The sequence below is a fragment of the Anas acuta genome, chromosome 1 (assembly GCF_963932015.1).
Source record: "Anas acuta chromosome 1, bAnaAcu1.1, whole genome shotgun sequence".
In the NCBI taxonomy this organism is placed as follows: Eukaryota; Metazoa; Chordata; class Aves; order Anseriformes; family Anatidae; genus Anas; species Anas acuta.
In genome coordinates this window covers 128,729,515-128,742,896 of record NC_088979.1, presented here as the reverse complement: position 1 = coordinate 128,742,896, position 13,382 = coordinate 128,729,515, and the positions used below count along the sequence as shown (strand labels likewise).

At 37.4% G+C, this 13,382-nt stretch overlaps 1 protein-coding gene across 21 annotated transcripts in view; it reads right to left on the bottom strand.

The window, feature by feature from the left end:
* Positions 1-13,382, bottom strand: part of SOX5 (SRY-box transcription factor 5) — a 644,424-nt gene that overhangs the window by 34,974 nt on the left and 596,068 nt on the right. For all 21 annotated transcript variants that reach the window (XM_068655012.1, XM_068655050.1, XM_068655039.1 and 18 more), the window contains one exon: positions 897-1,074. In XM_068655012.1, the coding sequence (XP_068511113.1) occupies positions 897-1,074 (178 nt within the window). The remainder of the gene's footprint in view (positions 1-896; positions 1,075-13,382) is intronic.

The following is a 13,382-nucleotide window of genomic DNA, read 5'->3' as shown; positions in this document are numbered from 1 at the left end:
AAAGTGACCAACTGGAGATGTTTCACAGTAGCAAAGGTACAGCAGTCTACATCAATTCCCTTAACACAACATGATTTATACACTGAGATCTTAGTTCATATTACATTCAAATACTTCTTGGAATAAAATGTTTCAGTTAGAAGGATGCAGAATGGGATGTGTACATTTTTTACTTACACACATGCAAAGAGCAGTCCCTTTAACACACAGGACTTGCAAAATCACTGCTAGGACCATTATTATTTAGATGGTCTATAGGCAAAGAGGTCATATTGACAGGAGGAAAAATTAATGCTATTTTCTGCCACAATGTTAAAAGCAGCCAGTCAAGACTATTCACAAGATACATCACAAATCTTGTGTTTTTTTTTTGTTTTGTTTGTTTGTTTGTTTGTTTTATTTTGAATGAAGCTGTTAGTAGTTTTGCTAGTTAGACTGAGATAAAATAATGGCCAATGCAGTTTTATGGCGGACTAAACATTAAACCTGTATTTTGGCAAAGATGTATTTATTTGCATATGTAGACGTTTATTTATTTTTTTAAATTTGATTCATCACCTGCTTTTTTAAAGATGATGTGGTATAATATCACTTATCATTAGTGCCTGCCATTAGACAGGTGTCTGTCTTTAACATATGCTGTTAAACAAACAGCATTTATTGACCATTATTGATAACGCATTATGTGAAATAACACAGGATTTTGTTTTCCGAGTCTGTAAACGTTAAGATACTCCTCTTGAAATGATAAGTCTGTTGCAGATTCTTTATTGGTATCAATAAATGCAGCATTATGGTCAGCCTCTGACAGTTCGTACACTGCTGTCTGATAAATGCCCATTTTCAAATAACACCTATTAACCATTATGAGGAAGGTCAAATGAAAGTGAGCTTACCTATTGTGTTAGCTCTGGCCGAAGGACTAGCTAATGTTGCTGGCACAGAGGATTTTAGTGAACTGGCCCCACTATTTATTCTCAGAGTTGGCATATGAGGAGAGGTGGGTGATGTGGGAGACTTGCCATCAGATGTCTTGGGTTTGGCTGAAAGGTTCAGAGGCTGGGCCACTTCATCCTATGATGAGCAGAAGATAAAAGAGTGTTATTAAAAAACTGCTGTTGGCACACCACCATCCAAGCAATTCAGCTGTTTTCAGCTCATAGGAACCTCTAAACCTGTAAGGTTGTATGATACATATTAAGATCAAATGTAATACCATCTTGCCATTCCAGATCAGAACTTAGATGACTGATGGATTACTAAATGAGCCTGATACAATCAGAGAACATTCTCCATTTGCACTTTGTTTTTAAGAACAGTCCCTGAAGAAACTCTTCATATTAATGCTTCTATGATGAAAATTAAGAGTATTTTTAAAGTTATATTTTATTTTATTTTAAACTCAATATGGGTGGAGAGAATTTTTACTTTACTTTTACACTACCATACAAATTGGGCAAAAATGATTGAGTAGGCTTTATTGTTGTTGTTGTTTTGTTGCCTTTGGTGTTGTTGTTGTTTTTTTTGTTTTTTTTTTTCTTTTTTTAAACTTGTCCTTTCCTCTGAACTTCCAGGCTTAGAATTGCAAGTACAAAAATATCATAAGAAACATAACACTTCTTTCCCACCACAACAAGAGTGCAGGGAGAAACTGCAATTTCTTTCCACAAAATTTGAAACAATAACCTGGATAATTCTGCATAAGCCCCTGTATTTTCTCATCTTTTCCTGAGCTGGATTTCAAGATTTGGGTAATCATTGCAACGCAAAACCAGAATATCTGGATGACATTTTTTGCAGGGTAATTGGAATTATTCCTAAACCTAGCTCGATTATATACAGTACCTGACAGTGCTATAGAACACATTAAAATTCAGTTATGTGCTTTTCTTTGACCATAATAGCAAGGAAAAACAACAACAACAAAAACAACAACAACACAACAAAAAGCAAACAGGCAAGGGAGAAAAACCTTTTCAGCAAAGGATACTTTAGAAATCATTTTAACTGACTTTAAGTAACCAGAAATAATGTATATGGTATTAGAACCATGTAGATATCAGCTTTGCTCTCCTCTCAAACTGACTTCAGAAAACCATTCCTTAAGCAAAAGAAAGTGCTACAACACACAATGCTATTTCAGCTCCAGGCACTGAAGAAGTTGATTCTCATCTCTGTAAGTTGTAAGTACACTCACTCTTAAAGAATTATTCCTGACTTTAAACAATGCAATGCTGACTGGAATTAGACTTACAATGTTTGAGTGCTTTAGTGTTACTGCTAAGGTATCTGCAACTACTATCATACAATACTGACTCTTTTCCATAGAGAGTGGTGTGCTGCAGTAAAGAAGGAATTTTATAGTCAACTGTCACATGTGGAAGTATGATTAAATGTATGTCTCCAAACACAAGACAATTTTGAAAATTTGAAAATATGAAAGTACTTTCATATAACTTTTCAATTACCTTAAAGAAGCAAGCTCTGAGCTAAGCACTTTTGTTATGTTTAATCATTTTCAGTAGTAGATAAAAGTAGTAAAATAGTAGACAAAAGTAATTGTAAAAAAAATATTGTAAAAAAAAAATCCTGTCGTAGTAGTCATAGTTAAAAATAAATTTAAGCTTGGCAAACAATTGTGTCAAGAACATAATAGACAAAGGTGTTATCCTTTAAGTAGTGTTTAAGCCATCCTAGTTGCAACTTGTGCATAACAGTAAAAGGGGAAAAAACAATGGATTGAATTGGTCATACTCTCAGACTCATCTATTGTATTCTCAGAAGGCAGAGTTCTGTTGATCTTCTAGGAGACTTAAGCTACTGGGTTTAAAATGTTGCCCAGCTCAATCAACATCTGACATTATAAGAAGGTACTCATTCCTTTACAGAAATACAAAACCAACTGTATTAGAATAAAATGGATTAAAATACATTAAATGGAAGGGGACTTGCTCTGCTGTTCTATTGATTTCAATTTTAAAAAAGCCCACAACAGTGCAACTATTATATTGTTATATCAGTACTGAGACAATTGCATAAAGTCTAAGTTCAAACTAACCAGTGAACCAACCATACACAGTGGCTGACCTGGGCCAGACAAGGATCCCTGAAGAGCAAAGTCATCTATTTGAAAGACAGTATCAGAAGCAATGCAAACCTGCCTACAGACTTGATTCAGTTCAATTCAAGAAGGGTTAGTTTCTATGTATATTCAATTCTTGACCTCTATTCTAAGTGTCAACAAAAGAGGCTAATTAGTTTCAGATATGGTAGTAGAAGCTGCTGCATACCCTCTGGCCAATGGAAATCAGTCTGAGAGCAGCACTTCAGTTCACATGGACCAACAAAATCATTGATGGCAAGGGCTCTCACTTGCACTTTAAGCCCTGGATTATCCTGTCCTTACAAAGTTTCCTTCCCTTCCCTCGCTCCCTCTCCCTTTCCTCAGTTCTTCTGTCCCACTTTTTTAGCCTGGTATGAAGGTGAAGTCTTGCGCATATCCACTACAGAACAGTGGTTTTGGTTTCGTTTAATGCAAGTTAGAAATAGGGGAGGCGTTTTCTTGATTGCAGGCATCCTATGATGAAGCTGTCTATGCTGTAACTATTCTTGGTAGTAAGAATGCTCTTCTTCATTCAAGTCAGCACAGCTTCTCTGGAGCCAAGAAGTATAAGGTCTTGTGGAAGTAATAGAAGTTGACAGCTCCAGAGCTGATAAACGTCATTCCAAGTCACCCCTTCATTCACTTTCATTGTGTGTTCAGGCTAATGGAAAAGTAATTGGAGGTCACAGAAGCTTGGTTCTCATATAATGGAATAAGTAAACAGGTTTCTGATATTATATGTATTTACAAAATGATATTACTTCACTGTTTGGTCTTCATAACATTTTTACTTCTTTTATTTCAAAGAACATTCCGAAATTCTCACTGGAACTCAAATATATAAAAAATTCAGGCAGAGAGTTTATAAATCCTACACTGAATCATGAGTTGATAATAATTTAACTTATCCTCTTAACCACAGTGGAACCATTTATTCCATGGGAGTCTAAAAAATATCTGTGAGACAGGTAATAATATACAATTGTGTTAAATGTGAAGATGACTGTTAGGGTCTTCAGTTCTATACTCAGTAAACTATTTTACTCTTCATCCTATCTGCAGACATAAATTCAAAATTCTCTAAATGAGTTCCTATTCTCTGCTCTTCCAGTTTAAATCAAGAACTGCAGTGTCTTCATTCTTGAATTGCACCTGTGTAACTTAGAGGAGAATTGGGTGTTGGCCTGATTTTGTCTTTGACTATAAAATCTTTCAGTTAACATTCTGCCACATTATAGAATAGCAGGCTTCACTTTCAGGTATGTCAAGACTGCATATAGTTGCAACACAAAGACGGCTAGGGCAAATAAGAGTAACAATAATAATAAAAAATAGATGTAGCATATTCACTCCAGGTAGATTGTATCTTTATAGTCAGGAGATTTGATTTTATGCAGTGGGATACTGGGCATAGAACCCAGAACTACTTGCTGCACTTAGTTTTTATTAGAAAAACCTCAGTATTAATTGGTCCCTGCCTTTTTCTGATATGCAGTTATTCTCAGATGCCATTGGTAAAGATTTTTTTTCAAGCCAATATTGTTTAAAGAGTTAAACAAAGTCAAACATTTATTTATATATCAGCCAAAACGATTAATACTTAGAGCAGAGGACATTAAGACCCAAAAGGCTTGTGATAATATAAACACAGATGTGATGAAAGTAAAATATGATCTTGATTAAAGGTTATGAAATGTTTCCTTTAAAGTAGCATATTTGTCTAGCAAAAAAAAAAAAATCCAACACACACATGCACAAATAAATGTAGAGAATAAAGCATAAGCAAAAACACACAATGAGGAGCAATGGGGGGCTAACAAATTGAAGTACCCACAGCAAGAACAAACCACTGGTAAGATATTCCCATCCCCTGTACCACAGCAGTGTCAGAATGGTTGTAGTTAGTTGCTATTTTAGGCCAAACTGGTGCTTCACTTCCCAGGATTGGAAGGCTGTCATTAACCAAAACTTTGGAGCTTATGGAACATTAGATCCTTGATTTGATGTAGATTTCTTTTTTTCGCCTGGTCTAACATAAGAGGGAAGAAAGAAGAATCCTTTATCTACACCAAAATTTGGGTGATATACAGAATATTCAAGAGCTGAGTTCTGTAACTTCATTCTACCTGGTTTTGTACAACTTTGAGCTTTCATATTTAAGCATCAGACATTGGAAATCCCCAACATAAATGTCTGACAAGCAACATTTAAGTAGAAATACTGCTGATAAGTTGAGTATTCATAACACTTCTGTTATAAGGTTTGTATGGTCCTTTGAAAACATACAATCCTAGGTGAACACAAAGCGCTTATTAATATGGGAGGAAACATGAGACAGAAAAGGAAAAGATTTGGTGATGGTCATACAGTAATGTAGCGAGTTTCAGATTTTAGAATTTCTGGCTCACACAGCCAAACAGTGTTACAAATAGGTGGCTGAAATGATGTCTTTTTATGTTTCAGTCACACTGTCTCTATTTACTGCCTCCTAAGATAAAAGGTTATTTTATATCTGAATATGTAGAAAGAAGGAACTGAAATCTGACTTTGAGAATGTCTCTGAATCACTTCTTAAAAATTGTGCTATTTCAACACTAAGAACTAAACAGAAGACCAATAGCCCAGATGAATGAACTAGTCTCAGAGACTGAAAAGAAGGTGCGTGAAGGTGTGTGGGGAGGAAGAACTTAGACAATCTGGATTTTATAATCTCACTTCTTCTCACATATTTTAAAGATTGGAATACTATTAAAATAAAGTTGCTGAATTATTGTACTGTAATTTAAACACAAATGGTGCATCCCACTGTGGCACACACTGAATATCCAGGTTGTACGGTTTATTACAAAATTATGAACTACTCTGTGTATCATCTGACTGGCTATACAAATGTGCTTAAATGGCCTGGCATAAGCACAGCCTCGCATGCTCTACCAAAGAGGCTTTTCATGACCTCTGGGAACACATTTGCCACATCTTGCTGCTTATTTAAATGACCTTGACAGTACAAATTACAGCCAAATGAGTAGAAATAAGGAGCTGGAGAGGGGGTTTCTAAAAGAATGCACCCTACCACCTCACCAGAAACAAAGCCTCATTCCTCTACCCTGTTTCTGTTTCTTTGTGATCTTCATTTCAACAGAAATGCAAAATACAGAGCACTCACTGCTATGTCTGGGGCAGAAGACAAAGATGCTATTGTTGCACACTGAACAATGCAGCCCATCAGTGGCTTGCTTATACATTCAATCTTTTGCTCATCCAGAACCCTCTAACCAACATGGAACAGAAACAGAGGTAGGACAGCATATATGCAAATAAAATCCTTCAGCATTATTGTCCCTTCCAGACTACAGTTGTCCACACACTCACAAAAATATACTGGCAGCTTTCTTCACATTCCCTCCCCTTCCTCTGAAGCCACTCATGGTGAAATTATCAATAGTGATTATAAGAAGCCGAGAGGTAATGGCAGTTGTGAAACATGTTGTATAAATGAATCATGCTGCTGATATTATCCTCGCTGATGAAATAATTGTATTAAATTAAGCAGGGATGTTCACATGACAGGATGGGTGAATTAGATAATGCTCATCTGCAGCTGCACCTCCTCCTGCCACATTCTCAAGTTTTGATTAAGAATAATGTGTCCCTTCCTGCAAAGGTGGAAATTTTTCTAACTACATAGAAAGAAAGAGATGTAGACTTATAAACAGGCATCTCAGTCATGACATGATAATAAAAACAACAGAATTATTCTTCAGGTGCAGAGAATTCACTTTATTCTCCTGTATCTCTTGCCCATGAGTTTGAACACCAAACATAGAAGGTACAACCAGACTCTTTTTCAGGAAGGACAAGAAAGGCACCAAGATTAGACAGAAGAAAGATACAAGATAAAACAAAAGGCAAATATTAGAAAAAACTGTCTCCTTCCTTCCTGGTCCTGCAAAGTGCACAGATTTTTTGTTCTGTGATAGATACAGAAACATCTCAGCCTGAATTTATTCAAAGCAAATTTATTTTTTTTAAGGAGTTGCTTTGCTGAGTGTTGTTCTTCAAACATGTTGCTCTCAGAAACTGGACACATCCTGGACTTAGCACGTGTTACCCAACCAAAGTTAATGCTTCCAGTCTTTACTGATATTGCCCAAAAATTCCTACTCATGGGACTCAAAACAAAGGATTTATGAGAAGCATTGGTTTTGTTCTATTGGTTGCTCCTTTTAGGGGACTACTAAAAGAAAAATTACTCCCAAATGCTGATTCATACACAGGACAATTCTTGCACAGACTCCACTCCTGTTTAGGGGCCAAAGTGGTGTGAGAACACAAACTTCATCTGTTCTGTTCTGTAATACAGGTGACACAAGGTTGTTTTGTTTGTTTGTTTTGTTTTATCTTTCCCATTCCTTTTCTACAACACTACGGGCTCTCACTGAGGATATTCTCCAGAGACTTTGTCCTCTCAGAAAGATCCCTAATTTCTTCCCCTTTCATTTCCTTTACAGGAAGACAAACTGAAAGGAAAGTCTGCAGTTACAATGACTAATTTGCTGCCCTGGAAACCCTGAGTTTTGATTTTGCCTGGTCCACATGTCATCAAGGAAAAGAGCTGTTGGGTGGTTTTCCCTTTGTATGTGGTACTGTTGTTTTCAGAATTTGTACACAGGATCACAGACAGACACAGGAAGAACAAAAGAGGAGCATGCAAAATGACCTGTCTCTAAACACGGAAGGCCCTAGGAGCTATACGTTTCCCTCTGTTCCCCACAACCTTTTGTTCTGTACAGTGATTACTTTGTAATATCACCCTGTTCTCTGATCCACAGAATACAGATGCAGAAATAACAGAGGACCAAATGCCAAATAAGCTTAGGATCACTTTAGTCCTCCAGTTACCTCAGATGTGGAAGAGTGTGGGGGCAGTTTCAGCTGCAGAGCAGCCTAAACCCCAGATCTGTGTAGGGAGCTATGTAACTCCTTCTTGAAGTCTACACCCAACCATGACCTAGATATTGCATACCATCTGGACAGGACTGTGCACACAGAACACTAAAAGCAACTCCAAAAACTTCTCAGGAAAGACAAGTACTACACTGGGACCTAGTCTTTTGGGGTCTCCTGGAGCTCAAGGCAGGCTGTTTGGCCAACAGAATACATCAGGGAACAAAACCTAGCAAAATGAGAAGATTTGTGTTTACTCAAAAATCATTCATTTAGTTTCTAAAATCCTCAGAGAAGCATCCTCCAAACCATACTTGCAGCTTCTGGCTTGCTTTGGACTGCCAAAACACCCACCATCCTTGTGAAGTCTCCTGGTAATCTCCACAGACAAACAGCACAATGTGTTTGAGGAAAGTGGTTGGTATGAAATTTCTGGGCTATTTTTGCTTGATGATGAGTTTTCAGTTACACCTCTAGATAAACCTGATGACTTATGGATGCTTATTCCAAATCAGATCCAAACTTCAAAAATTCGTTTTCATCCATACAAAAATAACTGGTTTACTCCTACTGATATTATTCTGCTGTTTGAGCACTTGCTCTTCCTCTAGGTCAAAACAAGCTGAAGAGAGAGCTGCTCATGACTCAGTGCATGGATTTTCAGTACAGCATGAACCAAAACTGCACAAACAAAGGGCTTTCAGCGTTTGCTTGTACCTCATAGTGAAAAGCTCCTTCTTTTTCTGCATCTCTGAGTGAGTGAAAATTTAACTCAGTAGCCTCATATACAAAACAACAACAACACAACAACAACAAAAAAAACTTCAGCAAAGCTTGTGAGAAGGGTCCATATTGACTAAAGATACAAGAGTCAATGAAGAGAAAGACAGGACATTTGAAATTCTGCTAGTCCAGACTTCAGGCCAAATTTGGGTTCTTTAGTTAGCTTTTTGCTTCTAATAATTATTTTCCAGCTGTTCTTCTCACATCACTGCTGTACCTCTCTATTTGGTATAATGCTAATAATGAAGTGCTTCTCTAAGATGGCTCAAGTCAGCCACTAAGCAGGAAGAGTGACTTAGTGATGGGTCAGCAAGGACCAACACAGACACTGCAAATCTTCAGGGGAAGCCAACAACTAATTTTTCATGCTTTTAACCATGTACATTACTTCACCAGAAGCAAAAACCATTAAAGAGAACCATGGAGTTGCAGGGGACAAGAGGAGAAAAGTTTTTCCTAAACACGACGTTTCTTCCAAAGTGCCCCCACTGAAATACATGGCAAGAGGGAAAAAAATCACTTCTCCAGTGCTTGAAATGAATATTAATTAATTAAAGCTCATAAGTACTCTGACAGCTTCTGCTTTATTTTACAAATGAGAAGAAAAAGGCACAAAGTGGCTAAGCGATTTGTCTAATCTCACACAGTGAGTAAACAGCTGAGTCACAAGGAAGAATGGAGCAATTGCCACTCTAATTCAGGCCAATGTTTGGTGGTGGGCTGATTTTGTTTATTGCTTGCTTTGGTTTTTGGATACTTTCTTGAACTTCCCCCATACATCGAGGTGCTTCAGAAGAAGTTGCAAGAAAAAGTAGACAGCTGTCAGATAGTTTGATCTGTGGTATGTATTCCTGAACTCGTGCTGGGTAGAAACTGAAGTAGCCCCTGCACTGAAGCATGCATGATGCCTTGTAGCTTGGGTCTTGGTTGGATTTTTAAGTCCTTGCTACAGAATTCTGTCCTTATAAAACCCAGAAGCCTCAACATGTGGTATCCTGTCCTTAATAATGTCCCACCCATAAAAAGGCTGTTTAAAAAACAGAAATAGACATTAGACTGGATTTTGTTTGCTGCCTAAATTGAACTTGGAGTCATCACCTTCCAGCAAATAATCTCCAGTAAATGTTAAGCGGAATGAACAGCAATGAAAACAACAAAACCTGAAAGGATGGGGAAGGACTTGGAAGGAAATAAAACAAGGACCTGCAAAGCCAAACAGCATTACAAACTGGTACATTTTAAATGAACAACAAGAAAACAGAAGCCACACTGATCAAAGCCTCCCACCTCCTCTCTGTGGTGGATGACACCTTCGCTGGGAGCACACCACCACCTCTAACCCCACACCTGCAAAAGGAATTAATTTCAAAAAGAATACAGACCAAAGCGTACCATATCAAAACAAATTAGCAACAGCCCCCTCCTCCTGCTGTGGTCAGGCAGGAGAAGTAAAAATGCTGCATGGATTGTAAGATTCAGGGGGAAAAAAAAAGACAGAACAAAACAAAACAAAACAACCAAACCAAACCAAACAAAAAAAACCAACAACAACAAAAAAAAACAGCTGTTGAAAACTTTAGAAGAAACGAGTCAAAAAAGCTTGAAATAAAAGAGATTTCAAACATCTTGGACAACTGACAGTGGGCTAAGAATTTCTTTTTCAAAAACCACCTGTGCCTTCTCTGACTTTGGTTATCTCTATGTAGTCTAGGTGGATTTTTCACCAAGAGGCAGCAACATATGCAGCACTACAAATAAGCAGTGCAAAGATAAAATGCACTGTTTTCATTTATAGATACATACAGCTGTATGAAAAATGTCAAAATATGTTTTGTAACTGCAGATATGACCTGCCTGACAACTTGTTTTTCAAACTAATAGCTTTTCAAAGGGAAACTATCAACACAAAATTCATCTGTCTTTAATACTTGCATGCTATTAACAACATCCCAGATCACTAAAATCAAAATGATTTTACAACTCTGCCTTGCTGGGTATTTTTTCATTTCACCTCCTTTTAGCAGTAAGATGAAATCTAATCAGCAGTTCCAGAAACTGGAGGGAGTTTGATGTACTGTAAGGAATGTTCAAAGCAAACACATGCTCCATCATGAAGTACTGCACTCACACAAAAACAAGATTTGTTTAATATTTATATCACACTCATAATCACATATGTGGGGCTTAACTACTTGAGAGTTCACTTCTGGGAAGGGTCATTCCTATTCTTATGCCATACTCATGTTTTTTTTTGTTGCTTACTACTTGAGTCATGCACAGGGACCCAAAGAGACTTGGGTTCAATTCCTGGTTTTTCAACAAACTTTCTCTGTGAACTTGAATGAGTCACTCATTATCTTATCTTATTCTGCACATGGTCACTGAAATCTTTGAAAAGTTATCATAAAATATTACCAAACATAAATGTCAGTGTTTTGCAGTCATGCAAATGCCTACAGAAAGTAAAGGGCCACCTCTTTTGTCTCAATTCTCTATTTATATGATTGGAGAAATACATCCTTTCATCTATGAAAAGGGTTTCTTCTATGCAAAGTGGGCATACACCATATATATGTTTATCTAACTGCATAGGGACACTACCATTTAAAACCCTTTAAATTTAATAAGTACTATTGATGTTATATAATTATCCCAATGAACATATTAATCAACCATAATAATCATAATTAAAATCGAAATATATTGTACTTCCATTTTTTTTTGTTTGCTGCTGTCAGTACTGAATGCAGATTACAAGCAGAACAGTGTTGAAGAAGTATTGAGCCCCCCTTGGTGAATAGACTTCAGATCCTATTCCTGATTCACAACAGCAAAAATGAAATCACCATCAGGACTGATATCAGGGCCAAATTGCTGGCAGGCACAATGAACCACTAATTGCTGGATTCATTAGTAAGACTCATAGTTTGTCCCCATGAGATGCTGAACACTTTCAGCTCCTTTTAAAACCTAGCATCTTAGAAATTAAAATTAACAACTGCTAACTAGAATTTCTGTTATACTGTAGAAACTCAGCATGGATTTGAAGTCAGATCACAAGAATGCCAAAAATCTATTATGTAAAATTAGGCAGATTTTTGTATACCATTTTCTTGTTAATTCTGTAGAACATGCATGCATCTCTACACAATAGATATTCCATGCTGTTCCTCAAGCCTAAACAATTGGTTAAAATAGTTTTTGTGAAGCTGAAAGAAGACAACTGCCTTAAAAAATACCTTTCAAATAGCCCCAGCATCACACTGTTAAGATTGGCCTATTCTTTTCAGACATAAAACAAATGTCTATTTAAGAACACATCCAAATGCATTTCCATCACTCAGCCAGAACACATTCACCTCCCAGAAGCTAACACTGAAAGATATGGAAAGGCAGGGGGAAGAGAGGGGGGAAGCAAAGGGGGAGAGGGGACCTTAGTCCACCTACTGGCTTCACTAAAGGCAATGAATCCAGCCCTAGCTCATTTCAAGTAGGTTCATTTGTGTCAAAGGTTACCCACAAGCTATTTCTTGATGATTTATAGCTGATGTCTACAGATCTCCTTTTATTTTAATGATAACTTCAATACAGATGTTAAAACATTCTTTGTCTTCACAGAAGTGTATGAAAGGAAAGTTGACATCTTAAAAAAATTTCCAAGAGGCTGATTCACTATTTCTGAAGAGGGCCAGCTCTGGGCAGTTTTCGTATCTTATCCAGAAGAAAGAAAAGGAGGAAAAAAAGAGACCTTCTCCCCCTCCCTTTTCTCCCATACTAAAGCTGCTATGTTTTGTGACTTATTCTGGGCACGAATCCTAGAGCACTGACTCAACGTTTATATCACCGATTAATTATGATCAAGACAAGACACTAGTGTACTTGGTAAGTATAAGATAATTTCATTGCTTCACCAGTAACAACATATTTATATAGTGTTATCTTCTTCTGTTTGAGCCCACAGCAATTTACAAAGTGAGTCCCAAATGATACTATCATGGGAATCCTTCAACCCAGCACTGAATTGTGATCATCTGGGGATGAAGAACAGCAGCACAGGAAAAGCAAGTAGCAAGACATCCTGAATCTACTTGAAATTTTAGATGTCATGCCTGTAAAACCCTTGAGAGTTGTCCAACTTTCGGATTACTTTTGGCCTCAGAATTAGGGGGGTTGCATGTGTGTGGGTGTACACGTAAGGTCAGTGTGCATATATGCATGTTTGGCAGCCTTCATCTCTATGGGTATTTTGAGAGCACCGGCCAGTGTTCATCAGGTTTGATAAAGAATGAAGTCTTCAAAGGTCCCATATAATTTGTGTGAAGATACAGTGGGGTGGGAAAGGGGGACGCTCCAAGCTTCTCACCTCAGGAGAAGCCTCCAATGCTTACTCATGTTCTAACAGACACCAGGGAATCCCCCAAAGAGAGGTACACTGTGTCTCCAGCCTGTCTAAGCACTGTGAGACTTCGCAAACGAAACCTGGCTTCGCTACTTCTGGAACTATTGGAACATCTTGCTTGTTTAAAAATGAAGGCAGAAGAAAAGTATC